Source organism: Loxodonta africana, chromosome 4 (genome assembly GCF_030014295.1).
Source record: "Loxodonta africana isolate mLoxAfr1 chromosome 4, mLoxAfr1.hap2, whole genome shotgun sequence".
NCBI classification, from domain to species: Eukaryota; Metazoa; Chordata; class Mammalia; order Proboscidea; family Elephantidae; genus Loxodonta; species Loxodonta africana.
The window spans coordinates 163,075,305-163,092,065 of NC_087345.1; the positions used below are offsets into that span (position 1 = coordinate 163,075,305).

The 16,761-nt window shown below is 40.4% G+C and overlaps 1 protein-coding gene across 20 annotated transcripts in view; it reads left to right on the top strand.

Annotated features, from left to right (window-relative positions):
• The window catches only part of MLLT10 (MLLT10 histone lysine methyltransferase DOT1L cofactor), a 308,932-nt gene extending 293,356 nt beyond the window's left edge, over positions 1-15,576 (top strand). For 18 of the 20 annotated variants that reach the window (XM_023548872.2, XM_064284905.1, XM_003410556.4 and 15 more), the window contains 2 exons: positions 8,179-8,388; positions 10,764-15,576. In XM_023548872.2, coding sequence (XP_023404640.1) covers positions 8,179-8,388; positions 10,764-10,808 — 255 coding nt within the window. In that variant the 3' untranslated portion in view covers positions 10,809-15,576. Of the gene's footprint in view, positions 1-5,713; positions 5,809-8,178; positions 8,389-10,763 lie in introns of those variants that run through there. The other 2 variants (XM_023548873.2, XM_064284907.1) reach the window with 2 other exon arrangements.
• The last annotated feature ends 1,185 nt before the right edge of the window (positions 15,577-16,761 follow it).

Genomic DNA, 16,761 nt, shown 5'->3' on the forward strand with positions numbered 1-16,761 from the left:
AATCTGCTGCATATATGATGTTTAGAGCTATGAGATTAGATGAGATCATCTAGAGAATGAGGACTGAGATCTGAGGACTGATTCCCGGATACTCTGGGAGAGAGAATAATGTAAAGGATACCAGGAAGCAGCAGCCAGTGAGTTAAGAGGCGAACTGAGAGACTGGTGTCTTAGGGGCCAAGAGAAGAAAACATTTCAAGAAAAGGAGGGGTCAGCTGTGTTAAATGCTTCTGGTAGGATAAGTAAGAATTGACCATTGGTTTTGGCGGTCTGGAGGTCTTTGACAAAGGCAGCTCTGGTATGACAGGAGTAGAAGCCTCATTAAGCGGCTTAAAAAATGTAGGGAGTTGCCAGTTTCCCTGGAAATGTGTATAATGTGGATATGTGGCTAATGAATTTCATGACTGCCCCATTTTAGGAGTCATCGGCATTATAGCAACTACAAATAAGGTTTTGTGCATCCCAGAGGGAGCATGGACCAGAACCTAGGTAGAAGCCTACCTGAAATCACTAACTCAGGTAGTAACTTCAGCTAACGGGATGTCATTGCCTCCCAAGGGAGACAAATCACTTAACCCTAGGAAGACTGATAGGTAGAAAAATGCTTAAGTGAATCAAAACTGTATTTTAATATTTTTGCATTGAGGAATCGGTAAAAATTTGATATTGTATGTACTTGCAGAGTTTAAGGGATTTTGACCTTTGGAGCAGCAACTTCCTAATTCCGATTTAAAATGTGTATTTGAATAATTGATTTAAGACCTGTGATCTTTACATTGTGTGAGGTTGGAACATTTACAAAACTTTATAGTCATTTGATAAGTTTAATTTCATAGGTTTATAAAAAATTATTTGAGGACCTTGAGAAGGTTTTGTTTATTAAGTCAGGAAATTGAAGTACTTAAGAGAAATGAAATACATTACATTTATGAAAAATGAAAATGGGAGGAGGGGGAGTGAAGATGGAGGATGGGCAACTCAGAGTTTTGCTGTAAAAAGCAGAGAAATGAGCAGATAAAGGATGACATGGTATAAGAGGCTAGCTTTTATTCATTTTAAATATGACAGCATTATATGCATGTTGGTGGGAAAATTTCTGGTGCAGGAAAAAGGAAGAATAGCAGAACAGCAAAGTTCTAAAGAAGGAGGAAGAGGTGGGAACAGCCTTCCATTGTAATAAGAGGTAGGCAGAGCAGGTATAGGGGGATTTTATGATAGGAAGTTGTGGAAATTCTTCTCTAATGTTTCTAGTTTTTTTTTTATTAGAAGTAAAATCAGCAGCAGAATGGTTTTGTCAGAGGTGGTGATGGTGACAAGAGAGAATGTGAAATAGGTATCTTTGAGAATGGGAGAAAGAATTGACTGAGGAAAATGTGGATGTGTGTGGCTCCACTAGAAACTCTGGTGGTGTAGTGGTTAAGAGTTATGGCTGCTAACCAAAAGGTCAGCAGTTCGAATCCACCAGGCACTCTTTGGAAACTCTGTGGGGCAGTTCTACTCTGTCCTATAGGGTTGCCATGAGTCAGAATCGACTCGATGACAGTGGATTTTTTTCGGGGGGGTCGGTGGGAGGGGGTGGCTCCACTGCCACGGCAGGACTTGCCCACTGTGGTTATAAATTTAAAGTCAGACCAAGTCAACGTAGTTGTGTGATTTTTCTCCAGCCTCATTTTCGTAGCACACTTAATTGGGTTTGAACTGAAGTTGAAAGGGCTTCAGCCTTTGTTAATGATTTTTCCAAAAACATACTTGTCTACTTTCTTGTTTTAGCCAAAAATATATTGAAAATATTTGTTTTGATCCTGGATCATGACATATTCACTATCACTTTTCTTACAGTGGTATACGATTGTACATAATTCTTAAATGCTTACACTCAAACGTGATCTTGTTTTCTTACCTCATTTTAATGTGAAATATTACCCAACTCCATTGATTTGAATTTGATTCCGACTCGTAGCAGTCCTGTAGGACAGAGTAGAACTGACTTATAGTATTTCCAAGGCTGTCTTTTTTTTTTTTTTTTTTTTATTGTGCTTTAGGTGAAAGTTTACAAATCAAGTCAGTCTCTCATACAAAACCTTATATACACCTTGCTACATATTCCTAGATGCTTTCCTCCTAATGAGACAGAACACTCCTCCTCTCCACCCTGTATTTTCGTGTTCATTCAGCCAGCTTCTGTCCCCCTTGGCCTTCACATCTCCCCTCCGGACAGGAACTGCCCACAAAGTCTCATGTGTCTCTTTGATCCAAGAAGCTCACTCCTCACCAGTATCATTTTCTGTCTTACAGTCCAGTCCAATCCCTGTCTGAAGAGTTGACTCTGGGAATGGTTCCAGTCTTGGGCTAACAAAGTCTGGAGACCATGACTACCAGGGACCTTCTAGTCTCATTCAGACCATTAAGTCTGGTCTTTTTACGAGAATTTGAGGTCCGCATCCCACTGCTTTCTCAGGGATTCTCTGTTGTGTTCCCTGTATGGCAGCCATTGGTTGTAGCCGGGCACCATCTAGCTCTTCTGGTCTCAGGCTGATGTAGTCTCTGATTTATGTGGCCCATTTTGACTTTTGGGCTCCTACTTACCTTGTGTCTTTGGTGTTCTTCATTCTCCTTTGCTCCAGGTGGGTTGAGACCAATGGATGCATCTTAGATGGCTGCTTGCTAGCGTTTAAGACCCCAGACGCCACTCTCAAAAATGGGATGCAGAATGTTTTCTTAATAGATTTTATTATGCCAGTTGACCTAGATGTCTCCTGAAACCCTGCCCCTGCTATGCTGGCCTTCGAAGTGTTTGTTTTATTCAGGAAACTTCTTTGCTTTTGGTTTAGTTCAGTTGTGCTGACCTCTCCTGTATTTTGTGTTGTCTTTCCCTTCATCTAAATTAGTTCTTGTCCACTATCTAATTAGTGAATTCCCCTGTCCCTCCCCACCTTGTACCCATCAAAGAATATTTTCTTCTCTGTTTAAACTATTTCTTGAGTTCTTATGATAGTGGTCTCATACAATATTTGTCCTTTTGCAACTTCCAGGTTCCTCCATGTTATGAAATGTTTCACGGATTCATCATTGTTCTTTATTGATGCATAGTATTACATTGTGTGAATATACCATAATTTATCCATTCATCCATTGATGCGCATCTTGGTCGCTTCCATGTTTTTGCTATTGTAAACAGTGCTGCAGTGAACATGGGTGTGCATATATCTGTTTGTGTGATGGCTCTTACTTCTCTAGGATATATTCCAAGGAGTGGGATTGCTGGATCATACGGTAGTTCTATTTCTAGCTTTTTAAGGAAGTGCCAAATCGATTTCCAAAGTGGCTGTACCATTTTACATTCCCACCAGCAGTGTATAAGTGTTCCAGTCTCTCCACAACCTCTCCAACATTTATTCTTTTGTGTTTTTTTTGGATTAATGCCAGCTTTGTTGGAGTGAGATGAAATCTCACTGTAGTTTTGATTTGCATTTCTCTAATGGCTAATGATCGTGAGCATTTCCTTGTGTATCTGTTAGCTACCTGAATGTCTTTTCTTTTTTTTTTTTTTAAATAATTTTTATTGTGCTTTAAGTGAAAGTTTATAAGTCAGTCTCTCACACAAAAACCCATACACAACTTGCTACATACTCCCAATTACTTCCCCCGCCCCATGAGACAGCCCGCTCCCTCCTTCCACTCTCTATTTTCGTGACCATTTTGTCAGCTTCTAAGCCCCTCTACCCTCGCATCTCCCCTCCAGGCAGGAGTTGCCAACATTGTCTCAAGTGCCCACCCAAACCAAGTAGCTCACGCGTCACCAGCATCCCTCTCCAACCCATTGTCCAGTCCAATCCATGTCTGATGAACTGGCTTCGGGGATGGTTCCTGTAGTGGGCCAACAGAAGGTCTGGGGGTCATGATCATTGGGGTCCTTCCAGTCTCAGTCAGACCATTAAGTCTGGTCTTTCTATGAGAATTTGGGGTCTGCATCCCACTGTTCTCCAGCTCCCTCAGGGGTTTTCTGTTGTGTTCCCTGTCACGGCAGTCATCGGTTGTGTCCAGGCACCATCTCGTTCTTCTGGTCTCAGGATGATGTAGTCTCTGGTTCATGTAGCCCTTTCTTTCTCTTGGGCTTGTTATTATCTTGTGTTCTAGGTGTTCTTCATTCTCCTTTGATCCAGGTGGGTTGAGACTCATTGATGAATCTTAGATGGCCACGTGCTAGCATTTAAGACCCCAGACGCCACTCTTCAAGGTGGGATGCAGAATGTTTTCTTAATAGATTTTATTATGCCAATTGACTTAGATGTCGCCTGAAACCATGGTCCCGAAACCCCTGCCCCTGCTTCGCTGACCTTCAAATTGTTCAGTTTATTCAGGAAACTTCTTTGCTTTGGTTTAGTTCAGTTGTGCTGACCTCCTTTGTGTTGAGTGTTGTCCTTCCCTTCACCCGAAATAGTTCTTGCCTACTATTTAGTAAATACCCTTCTCCCACCCTCCCTCCCTCCCCCTTCTCGTAACCACAAAAGTGTGTGTTCTCTTCAAACTGTTTCTCAAGATCTTTTAATAGTGGTCTTATACAATATTTGTCCTTTTGCAACTGACTAATTTCACTCAGCATAATGCCTTACAGCTTTGTCCATGTTATGAAATGTTTCACAGATTCCTCCCTGTTCTTTATCGATGCATAGTATTCCATTGTGTGAATATGCCATAATTTATTTACCCGTTCATCTGTTGATGGGCACCTTGGTTGCTTCTGTGTTTTTGCTATTGTAAACAGTGCTGCAGTAAACATGGGTGTGCATATATCTGTTCGTGTAAAGGCTCTTATTTCTCTAGGATATATTCCGAGCAGTGGGATTTCTGGGTCGTATGGTAGTTCTATTTCTAGCTTTTTAAGGAAGTGCCAAATTGATTTCCAAGGTAGTTGTACCATTTTACATTCCCACCAGCAGTGTATAAGTGTTCCAGTCTCTCCACAGCCTCTCCAACATTTATTGTTTTGTGTTTTTTGGATTAATGCCAGCCTTGTTGGAGTGAGATGGAATCTCATTGTAGTTTTGATTTGCATTTCTCTAATGGCAAGTGATTGTGAGCATTTCCTCATGTATCTGTTAGCTTCCTGAATGTCTTCTTTAGTGAAGTGTCTGTTCGTATCCTTTGCCTATTTTTTAATTGGGTCGTCTTTTTGCAGTTGAGTTTTTACAGTATCATGTAGATTTTAGAGATCAAAAACCTTTTCCCAGTCTGTAGGTGATCTTTGGATGAACATAGGTGTTTGACTTTTAGGAGTCCCAATTATCTAATTTCTCTTCTGGTGTTTGTACAGTTCTAGTAATGTTTTGTATACTGTTTATGTGATGCATTAGGGCTCCTAGTGTTGTCCCTATTTTTTCTTCCATGACCTTTATCGTTTTGGATTTTATATTTAGGTCGTTGATCCACTTTGAGTTGGTTTTCATGCATGGTGTGAGGTATGGGTCTTGTGTCATTTTTTGCAGATGGATATCCAGTTATGCCTGCACCATTTGCTAAAGAGACTATCTTTTCCCCATTTAACTGGCTTTGGGCTTCTGTGAAATATCAGCTGCTCCTGTGTGGATGGATTTATGTCTGGATTCTCAATTCTGTTTCATTGGTCTATGTATCTGTTGTTGTACCAGTACCAGGCTGTTTTGACTGCCGTGGCGGTATAATAAGTTCTAAAACAAGGCTGTTATCTTTACAGAAACAGACTGCCCCATCTTTCCTCCTGTGGAGTAGTGGCTGGTGGCTTCAAACCACCAACCTTCAGTGAGTAGCCAAGTTCTTAACCACTATGTCACCAGGGCTCCCTGTGTGAAATATTAAACTCATAGTTTATTTGAGGTTCTTCCTGTTATTCCAGATTTTACTCTAATAATAGCACATGTTGGTGTCTCATTTCTAGAACATAGTTGATTAAGAATTTTCAGCTCAGAGTTGCTCAGAGACCGTAGATTGTGGGGTAAAGTTTGTTCATTTACAGGCAGAACTTTCCATAGGCAAAAGTTTTATTATAAGATGTACATCTCCCTTCTAAAGAAAAACTCGACCCTGTTTCCTCCAAGTACTACCCTATTGCTATCTCCTTTTAGCTAATTCCAATGATCAGTTCTTTTTCTTCATGTTATTTGACCTGTCAGCAGCATTTGACATAGTTGATCACACCCTTCTTGAAACCCTTTCTTTTCTATACCTTCCTGAATATCACATTCTTTTGGTTTTCCTCCTACCTGATTCCTTTTTAGTCTCTTTTCCTGGTCTCTCCTCTTTTTTTGAGTGTCTTCCAACCTGGGGGGCTCATCTTCCAGTACTGTATCAGACAGTGTTCCGCTGCTACTCATAAGGTTTTCACTGGTCAGTTTTTTCAGACATAGACTGCCATGTAGAGGATCAGCAAAAAAGAAGACGACCCTCGATGAGGTAGATTGACACAGTAGCTGCGACAGTGGGCTCAAACATAACAACGATTGTGAGGATGGTGCAGGACCAAGAAGTGTTTCATTCTGTTGTACTTAGGGTCACTGTGAGTCAGAACCAACTTGAAAGCACCTAACAACAACCTCTTCTCTATAGTCTCTTAACTTTAGAGTACCCTAGAATTCAGTGATTTCTCCAGTCTCAGGTTTTAAATACCATCTGTATGGTGATATTTACATGTCCAGATTTACATCTTCAGTCCTTTCTCTTCTCTTGAACTTTAAATTCCTATCTCCAGTTGCCTACTTGATATTGGATATCTTAAGAGAGATTTCAAACATAACATGTCTAAAACTGAACTCCTGAACTTCCTCCACAAGCGTGGTCCACCCATAGTTTCCCTCACCTCAGTTAATGGAAGCTCTATCTTTCCAGCTGCTTAAGCCAGAAACCTCATAGTCAGCCTTCATTCCTCTGCTTAAAAATTTCCACTAGCTTCCTATTTTACTTTGAGTAAAGCCAAGGAGCCCTGGTGGCACAGTGGTTAACACTCAGCTGCTAACTGAAAGGTTAGTGGTTCAGACTCACCCATCAGCTCCATGGGAGAAAGATCTGATGGTCTGCGCCTGTAAAGATTACAACCCAGAAGAACCTATGGGGCAGTTCTGCTTTGTCACGTGGGGTTGCTACATCACTTAACAACAACAGCAGCAAAGCCAGGGTGTTCATGGCCTCCCAGTGTGAGTTACCACATTCTTCTCTGACCTCCTACTTGCTCACTCCGCTCCAGCGCCACTGGTCCCCTTGCTGTTCCTTGCACTTTGCCTTGGTACTGGCTGTTCCATCTGCCTAGAAATACATCGCCCCCACACGGCTCATTCCCTCACCTCCTGTAAATCCGTATACCTTCTTAGTGAGAATTCCCTTGACCAGTTTATTTAAAATTATAATCTGACTACCCCATCCTTGCCATACTCTCTTACACACTGCTGTTCCTCCTTTTATCACCTAACATTTTTTTTCCCTCCCTTGTGATGTTATCTCAAGCACCTGGAACAGTGCCTGGCACATAGTATGCACTCAGGAAGTATATGTTGAAAGAGATGAATGTTTGTTTTAAAGAACAGTCTCATACCTGAAACAAGAAAGCACCCTTAATATTAGGCATGAATGAGAACTTTAAAGTTATCTTAAGTCTGAACAGAGTTATGGGAAGGATTTGACCCATAAGGTAAATTCTGAGTCAAATATAGATAACTTCTGACTTAATCTAAGTTGGTATTCTCCTTGATTATCATGAATCAAGACAAATACAGGTCGCCTGTATTTGGTTGGAAGGAACCCTGGTGGTACGGTGGTTAAGTGCTCGGCTACAAAGCGGAAGGTCGGCGGTTTGAACCCACCAGCTCCTCTGCAGGAGAAAGATGTGGCAGTCTGTTCCTTTAAAAATTACAGCCTTGAAAACCCTATGGGTCAGTTCTGCTCTGTCCTATGGGATCACTATGAGTTGGAATTGACTTGACAGCAGTGGATTTTTTGTTTTTTAATATTTGTTTGACCTATTTTTAAAATAATATCACTGATGATGTTTTGTAGTAGATAGCTGTTATCTAGTGCAGCATATTTTTCCAGATACCTGTTTTCTTTCTCAGCATGTGTATGACTAACATTTAAAGATACAACATTAAAAAAGAAGAAAGGCAGGCCTGAGTCTGTGATTGGGAACTCATTTCCCCCCCCGTTTTTCCTAAGGAGCAACATCAAGCCCTTCTGTATCAGTTGATGCAGCACCATCACCACCAGCAGCACCACCAGCCCGACCTGCAGCAGATCCAGGTCCCCGGCCCGACACAGATACCCGTGAACAACCTCCTTGCGGGCGCTCAGGCAGCGCCACTTCACACAGCTGCCGCCAACCCGTTCCTCACAGTCCACGGTGAGAATACAAGTCAGAAGGTAACAGTAAGTATGCTTTCTTTTTTGTATCTAATGAAATAATAAAAAGGATTTTAAGGATTAATCAGAGATGATCATCTCCCAGCCTTTTCTTTTTTAAATCAGTATATTACTTCCCTGATAATTCCTTCTTAAAACTAGTTGTTTCAGCAGCTGGATATTGTAAACACAAAGGACCTAAGACAATTTATATGTCTCTTAAGTCTATCAGTTTGAATTTGCACATAATGTTTGAAGGCTGTTTCATAATTCAGCAGTTTTCAAAATAAAAATAGTTAGCAAGTTGTATGGGACAGTCCAATCAAAAGACGATAGTTGGTGCTTTTTGTAAAGCTTTGTTTAATTGTAGACCCAGTTCATATAATATAGGAATATTTTTGTTATTTTGTTCCAAAGTACTTTATAAAAGGCAATCCAGTTATTCTACAGGATTACTTTTTTAAAAGAAAGAAAGTGTAATCTTATTTGTAATGGAAGTTAAAATTTAAATTCTTTATTAATTTCATGTAAGTGGTAGCATCGTACACATTCACTGTAAAAGTTAAGATAATCAAAATTGGGTGCAGGAATAGTGTACTATACATATAGTAATACGCATTTTAAGGCTATTTCTTTCTATTAATTCTCCCCTTCAATTAGGTCTACTTTACTGGAGTATAGATGTTTCCCTTAAATTCCAGTTGAGGGCAGAATCCTGTTAGAGGAAGGATATTGGGATATAGAATGGACTGGACATCAGGAAAAGGAAGAAGGGAATGAGGTGGGACTTGGCAAATAAAGGTGTTAAAAAGTCAGAGTGTTTGCTATTTCGCATGACTTTGAAAGCTTTCTGTTCAGCGTACTTTTAGTCTTCAGAAACTTTAGTTTGTACTTGGTAGCAAGACTTGATTCAAGATACAGGATTATTGTTTATCATTAACTCTTTAATGCTTTTTGTTTGCCCCATTGTTTCTCTGACTCACTGTTGTGAATACTGTCATTGTCACAAACCTAGTTACATTTCCAATGTTTTGCTGACATGGGAAATTCCAGTGATTCTGTATTAACTTAGAATTTTTTTGTACTGCCTTTCCCCAGTTTCTCACGTTTTTTCTTGTGTTGTACAGTGAATTAATTATAAACTAACTTCCTGACTTCTGCAATATGAAATGTATTTTTAATTGAAAAACCACAATAATATTTAAAAAGAGAGTGTTAATTAGCTAATGTAGGAAAAGCACACCTGGGAAATAATATTTACCGAGCACCCTGCTATGTGCCAAACATCTTTGCTACTTAAAACCAGTTACCAGTAGCCGTTGAGTCATCCCGACTCATGGTGACCCCGTGTGTATAGAGGAGAAGTACACTCCATAGGGTTTTCAAAGCTGTGACCTTTCAGAAGCAGCTGTCCAGGCATTTCTTCCAAGGCCTCTCTAGGTGGGTTTGAACTGTCAACCTTCTGGTTAGTAGACAAGTGCTTAACTTTTTGTACCACCCAGGGCTCCTTTTTAGATACAAAGACATACGTTTCAGTAGCAAAGATTCCAGTCTTTAACATAATAGGTTATGTCCTCTATTTTTTTATACATTGGTAAATGGAGACTCAAAGAGGTTAAAGTTAAAACCGAATGCCAAACCCATTGCCATCGAGTCGATTCTGACTCATAGCAACCCTATAGGACAGAGTAGAACTCTGCCCCATAGAGTTTCCAAAGAGCACCTCACCTGGTGGATTGGAACTGCTGACCTTTTGGTTAGCAGCTGTAACACTTAACCACTACACCACCAGGGTTTCCAGAGATCAAAGGACAATTAATAAATAGCAAAGAAGGGATCAGAACTCATGACTTCTTGTTCTGCAGACAGTTCATTTTCCACAATATCATGTTATGACCATCCTGGAAAAGTCAACTTTGGAGAATGACTTGTACTTATTCCTTATAAATTCTGTCCCGCATTTGGGCACACTATCTCTTATGTCTCTATGCTGTTAAATTTAGTGTGTTTAAAGCATTTACCAGTAAATTCATGTCTTTATATTATGCTGAAAAATAGCCATGTTTACTTGTAGAACAAAAAGGAGTTACCATATATACTTCATTTTATCTCAGTTACAATTTCAATTACCCAGAAAAAAAAAACCAAACCCAGCGCTGTCGAGTCAATTCCGACTCATAGGAAACCCTGGTGGTGTAGAGGTTAAGTGCTACGGCTGCTAACCAAAGGGTCAGCAGTTCGAATCTTCCAGGCGCTCCTTGGAAACTCTATGGAGCAGTTCTACTCTGTCCTCTAGGGTCGCTATGAGTATGATTTCAATTAAGAGGATATAATGTCTAGTGTTGGCCAGAAATTGATTTAGCTTATACATCTGATTTTTTGTTTGTTTGTTTGAACCACAGAGACTTAGTGATAAAACTGGGCCTGTAGCTCAAGAGAAAAGTTGACACTTGAGAAACATCTAGAAATTGCTTATCCTGCTGTTCCAGCACTTCCTCTGGCTGCTGTTGAAGTCCTCTTTCTACACCTGTGAAGAAACGCGACAAGAAACGAACTGCACAACAAAGGGTTCATTGCCACAAGGACGTTCTTGTAAGCTTTGACTCATTTCCTTGTTGCTTTGTTGCACTGAAGTTAAATTTCCCTATCCCCCACTCCTCAGCTAGATTTTTTAAATTTTGAAAGAAAATTCAATAACTAATTTTTGTCAGTGAAACAATTTACATGCAATGAGTTTACCAACCTGAGAGAAATTATATAGTTGATGCGCACTAGTTTTGTTATAAATTGGAGATATGAATAGCAAAACTGAAGACTTATTCCATTTACAAACTACTTGATTTTATTGTACAAATTGGAAAATGAAGTAAGATCTTTTGTTTCGGTTATTACATGCTTGCTCTATGAGTTAGATCTTAAATTTCAAAGAACTGCCCAACTTCTTTCTTTTTACTGAAGTTTTACTGATTAAATATTTCAAATAAAATAGGTCATCAACTGGGACTTGGCAGTCTTTGTTCTAAAAATTTCCTTTCTAATGGGATTGGACCAATTTCTGGTAATCAAGTTAGGATGGTAATGTCTGCTTTTGCTAAAGGTAATTTTCTGTTACTAAACGTAATTTTCTATCACTAAATGCTTTTTCTTTTGTTTTAAGACCTACTCTTTTTTTTAAAGAAACCTTGAGTTAACTGAGTTCTAAAGCTGCTGGGGGAACCAGATCAATTCAAAGTCAAAGACTTCTTTCAAAAAAAGGGGCCACTCTGAGAACTACTGGTAGGGTTTGGCCTTAATCAAGTGCCTGTTAGTACCTCCATTGTGTTGAAATGGCTCTAGACACCTGAGCTTGCACTATAGTCGGTCCTTGTGAGTAGTAGGAATATTCAGTGTTGCACCAGCAGCCTTCCCCATTGTTCTGCCTTTATGAGAAACTTTCTATGCCACTGTAGATAGCTCAGGCAAAACTATTACCTGGGTGTTTATCCACTAATGAGTCACAAGAAAAGTGAGTGGGTTTCGTAAGAATATATACGATTTTCATTTAAACATCTTCCCATTACTGCCAGTGATTAAAAAACAAACAAACAAAAACAAAACACCACCACTACCACAGTTATTAAAGCGGGTAAAACCTGTATTACAGCCTTTCTGCTTCAGGAAGCCAAGCTCCTGGTGTGACAGTCTGGCAGAGTATAAATTACACAATCGGGGATGTAATCGTTGAGCTGTTCTGAAGTGTGTGAATTATTAGTGGAAAAGACCCAGCGGCAGTTAGACCTCCACTGTGTACTTAGCTGGCAGAACATGGTAATTCTGCAATATGTCTCTTGGTTAAACATTGCACAGTTCTTACCTCATTTCTGTAAATAAAGTTTTGTGAATCTGTTTTGTATTGTGAAAAATTCATAAGATAACATTGATATTTTGATTTGTAATATTTCTAATTGGTACATTTAATTGAAAGTAAAATTAATTTATTTTTATATGTTTGGGGGAATTTTAAAGAAAGTCAAATCTTTTGTAGATAATTAAAAAAAAAATTCAGTGTGGTTTATTTTACAACCCACTGGTGGTTATTCTGTAACAATCTGTATAAATGGTAAATTTTGAATGTGTTGTTATTTTACCTAGGTGTAAAATTCCACATGTATTAAAGAGACTGTACAAAGTTCTGTTAATAAAATTTAATAATGTTTATAACTCTGTGCTATGCTTGTTGGGTGAGGATGACGCTCCAGGAGACCGCCGGAGCCTCTCCTGTGTGGTTTGTTTCAGTACTTTTGGTTGTGCCTTGTGTTTCGGAGCACCAGGGTAGTACCCGTCTGGCATTAACTAAACTTGGCTCACGAGTAGTCACTGTACAGTGTGCAAAGCAGTGGTGCAGAGCAGCAGACCTTGTGTTCAGAGATCTTAGACAATGACTACATGCAAGGGAAGAGCAGATTCAGAACTGCTGTGATGCAGAGAAGAGGGAAATAATCACAGTGGCAATGTAAGGAACATAAATTCCAGGTGAGGAGATAATCAATTATAGCACATTAATAAAGTAGTATTCATACCTGATAGAGATTAAATTCCTGTTGTTAGCTTTTCCCAGAAGCATTAAATGAAAGAAAAATCCAAATCTATCACCTGGTTTTTGGGTCTTGGTATGCATTGGAATCATCTGTGGTGCTTTTCAAAAATAAAAATGCTCAGATTTTATCCTAGACTTAAATGAGTCACAGTATACTGGTCTGTATAATTTGCTCCTAGTAATTAAGAGTTAGCACTGGTGGCACACTGGTTAAGTGCTCAGCTGCTAACTGAAAGGTTGGAGGTTCAAACCCACCAGCTGTTCCATGGGAGAAAGATGTGGCAGTCTGCTTCTGTGAAGTCCTGTGGCCAGTTTAACTCTGTCCTATAGGTTGCTGAGAGTTGGAATTGACTCGACAGCAACTCATAAGAGCTGAATGAACAAGGAAAACTAGTTCTAAGCTTTTAACTTTATTAAGGAGTGAATTTTCGGTTCCTAGAAAGACTGTCTTTTTTATACACAAATGAAGAATGATTCTGGAAAGGGTTCTCCCTCTAAAGCTAGGAATATCATTCCTGGAAAATGATATCCATTAACTCCTTCCTCTATTTTTACTTTTTCCAAGTAATCTACTTTTAACAAAATGTTAACTTGCTTTTGCAGTTTTTATTTATTAAAAATGTATCATTTATCTGGGCTACTTATCTGCATTAGTAGCTATGTGTAATTACACATGATTTCGTAGCTTTCTGACTTACTTGAGGCCCTATATTGTTTCAGATACTCCAATGTGAGTTAGACCTAGTTTTCCTGGGTCGCTGGTTTGTGGTCGCCCTGACCATTCTTGCTGATTCCTGGGTGCCTTTTGCTCTGGGGTGTTTGTGAGGAGCTGCCGCCCACTGACTGGCATTGACACTTGACAAGGGTGCTCTGCACGTGGAAGTGCTTAGATTGACTAGTCTCTGTCCGAATCAGTTAGGAAAGGGGAGAAACCATGGTGGAACTTGGAATTAAACGAATTTGAAGAATTCAGGTGAGACTATGTGGAGAGACTTAAGGAAGAACGGCAAGTTTGGGTGCCTTGGAATGTAAAACAGGATTTTCAACCAACTGGAGGCGTTTAGTGGAAGGCAGTTCACATATTATGTCCCTGAGTCTGGGCTAGACAATCTGTATGCATTGTCTTGTTTCTCAACTCTGCTTGAGAGACTTAGAACCTCTTGTTTACTGGTGAGTGGACCCAGAGAGAGGCAGTTTCCAAGCCTGTGCCCTGGCTACAGTACATCAGGGAAGCACGGTCGTGCCTTGGGCAGAGTGTGACAGAGTCTGCTAGCACTTTAGGGCTGGGGGCTCTAGAAGCAGACTGGTAGGGGGGCAGTTGAAGTCACTGTTCGGGGAGAAGGTAAGTGAGGTGAAGAGTGCAGGCAAGGGAGGAGGAGAGGGAAGCGCCTGCAAAGGGGTCTGAGGAGCAGCCAGAAATCTATGTTAGTTTATTTATATCCCACTTCATTCCAAAAAGAATTTGAGGCTACAGAAAGTTGAAAGAAGACACACACTAGTCCTCAGGGACATGAACAGGAGCAGCTCCAAGGGCACAGGAACGGCAGAGGTCAGCTGACAAGGGACTAAAGAATCAATGCAAAGGAACCAAGGGGACAGAATGTGGCCAGTGGTTCCCAGTTTATGCCCTTAAGTACTTGATTGTACAATGAAGTTGTATGAAGCCAGTAATAAAAAAAAATATATATCTCATGGTTTGCAGCAGTAAACTCACAACATTTTGATTTTTGTATAGTGGCTCTTAAGTTTGAAATTAAAGCAAAAAATTCACTTTTTTGCTGATTGAGTTTATTTGGTTTCCCTCAAATTCTGATTGATGCATCTGGTGTTTTTCACTTGGCTCACTTAACAAGCAGACGGCTTCATTAGGAGAGTTTACATTTTTGGCACCACTGCTAATCCTTCGCAACATTCTGGTTCTCCTGGTCTCCTCCCAGAGCATGCACAGACAGGTGTTTTCTATTGCTGAACTGTTCACATACATGGGATTCTTTGAACAAAATAAAGTGCACATTTTCTTTGCAAACTCTTGATCTCATGCCGTGATTCTCATTCTCGGATCCATTAGATCCTGGAGATTAAAATTCTGCTGCTGTTTGGTGCCGTTGAGTTGGTTCTGACTCAGCAACCCTGTGTGCAACAGAAAGAAACAATGCCTGGTCCTGTGCCGTCCTCACAACCCTTGATAACCTTGAGCCCGTTACTGTAGCCGCTGTGTCAGTTCATCTCGTTGAGGGTCTTCCTCTTTTTTGCTGACCTTTTACTTTACCAAGCATGATGTCCTTCTCCAGGGACTGATCCGTCCTTATAACATGTCCAATGTACGTGAGATGAAGTCTCACCATCCTTGCTTCTGAGGAGATTCTGGCTGCACTTCTTCCAAAACAGATTTGTTCGTTCTTCTGGCAGTCCATGGTATATTCAATATTTTTTGCCAACAGTACAGTTCAAAGGCATCCATTCCCCTTTGGTCTTCTTTACTGTCCAGCTTTTGAATACATGTGAGGTGACTGAAAACACCATGGCTTGGGTCAGGCACACCTTAGTCCTTTGGAAGTGACATCTTTGCTTTTTAACACTTTAAAGAGGCTTTAAAAAAAAAAAAACACTTTAAGGCTATATGTAGCCAGCACCAATAAGATCAGAATCTCTGGGACGTGTGTACATCCCCACTCTTCACGTGCTCTCCTCCCCTGCAGGCTGTTCCTGTTGGTAACAGCCTCCAGTCACATTCCTCTGGTACATTTGTTACAACTGATGAACTGATGCTGATACATTATTATTCAGTGAAGTCCTTAGTTTACATTAGGGTTCACTCTCGGTTCTACAGTCCTGTGGGTTTTGACAGATGCATGTTATGTGTCCACCATTACATTATCATACAGAATAGTTTCACCACCCTAAAAATGGCCCTGTGCTCTACCTATTCATCCCTTCCCGCTCCCCCTCTTAAGCCCGTGGAAACCACGGATCTTTTCACTTTCTCTATAGTTTTGCCTTTTTCCAGAATGTCATATAGTTGGAACTGTACACTATGTTGTTGTTGTTAGGTGCCGTCAAGTCAGTTCCAACTCACAGCGACCCTATAAAACACCACCTGGTCCTGCGCCATTTGAGCTCGTTGCAGCCACAGTGTCCATGTATCTTATCAAGGGTCTTCCTCTTTTTTTTCACTGACACTCTACTTCACCAATTGTGATGTCCTCTCCAGGAACTAGTTCCTTCTGGTAACCTGTCCAAAGCACATAAGACCAAGTCTTGCTATCCTTGCATCCAAGGAGCAATTTGGCTGTTTTTCTTCCAAGACAGATTTGTTCACTCTTCTGGTGGTCCATGGTATGTGGCTTAGAGCTCGTTTCTTTTTAGTGCTGAATAATACTCCATCGTATCGATGTGCCACAGCTTATCTATTGAAGGACATCTTGGTTTCTTCCAATTTTTGGCAAGTATGAATGAAGCTGCTGTATATATTCGTGTGAAGGTTTTTATGTGGACATAGTTTTCATCCCATTTGGACAAATAGGACTGCAATTGGTGGACAGAATGGTAAGCATATGTTTAGCTTTGTAAGAAACTGCCAGACTGTCTTCCAAAGTGGCTGTACTATTTTTGCACCCTCACCAGCAATGAATGAGAGTTCCTTTTGCTCCACATCCTCACCAGTATTTGGGGTTGTCAGTGTTTTGTATTTTAGTCATTCCAATAGGTGAGTAGTGGGGTGTCGTTTTAATTTGCAGTTCTCTAATGACATGTGATGTTGAGCCTGGTTAAGAGCCCGGCCGCTAACCAAAGGGTCAGCAGTTGGAATCCACCAGCCATTCCTT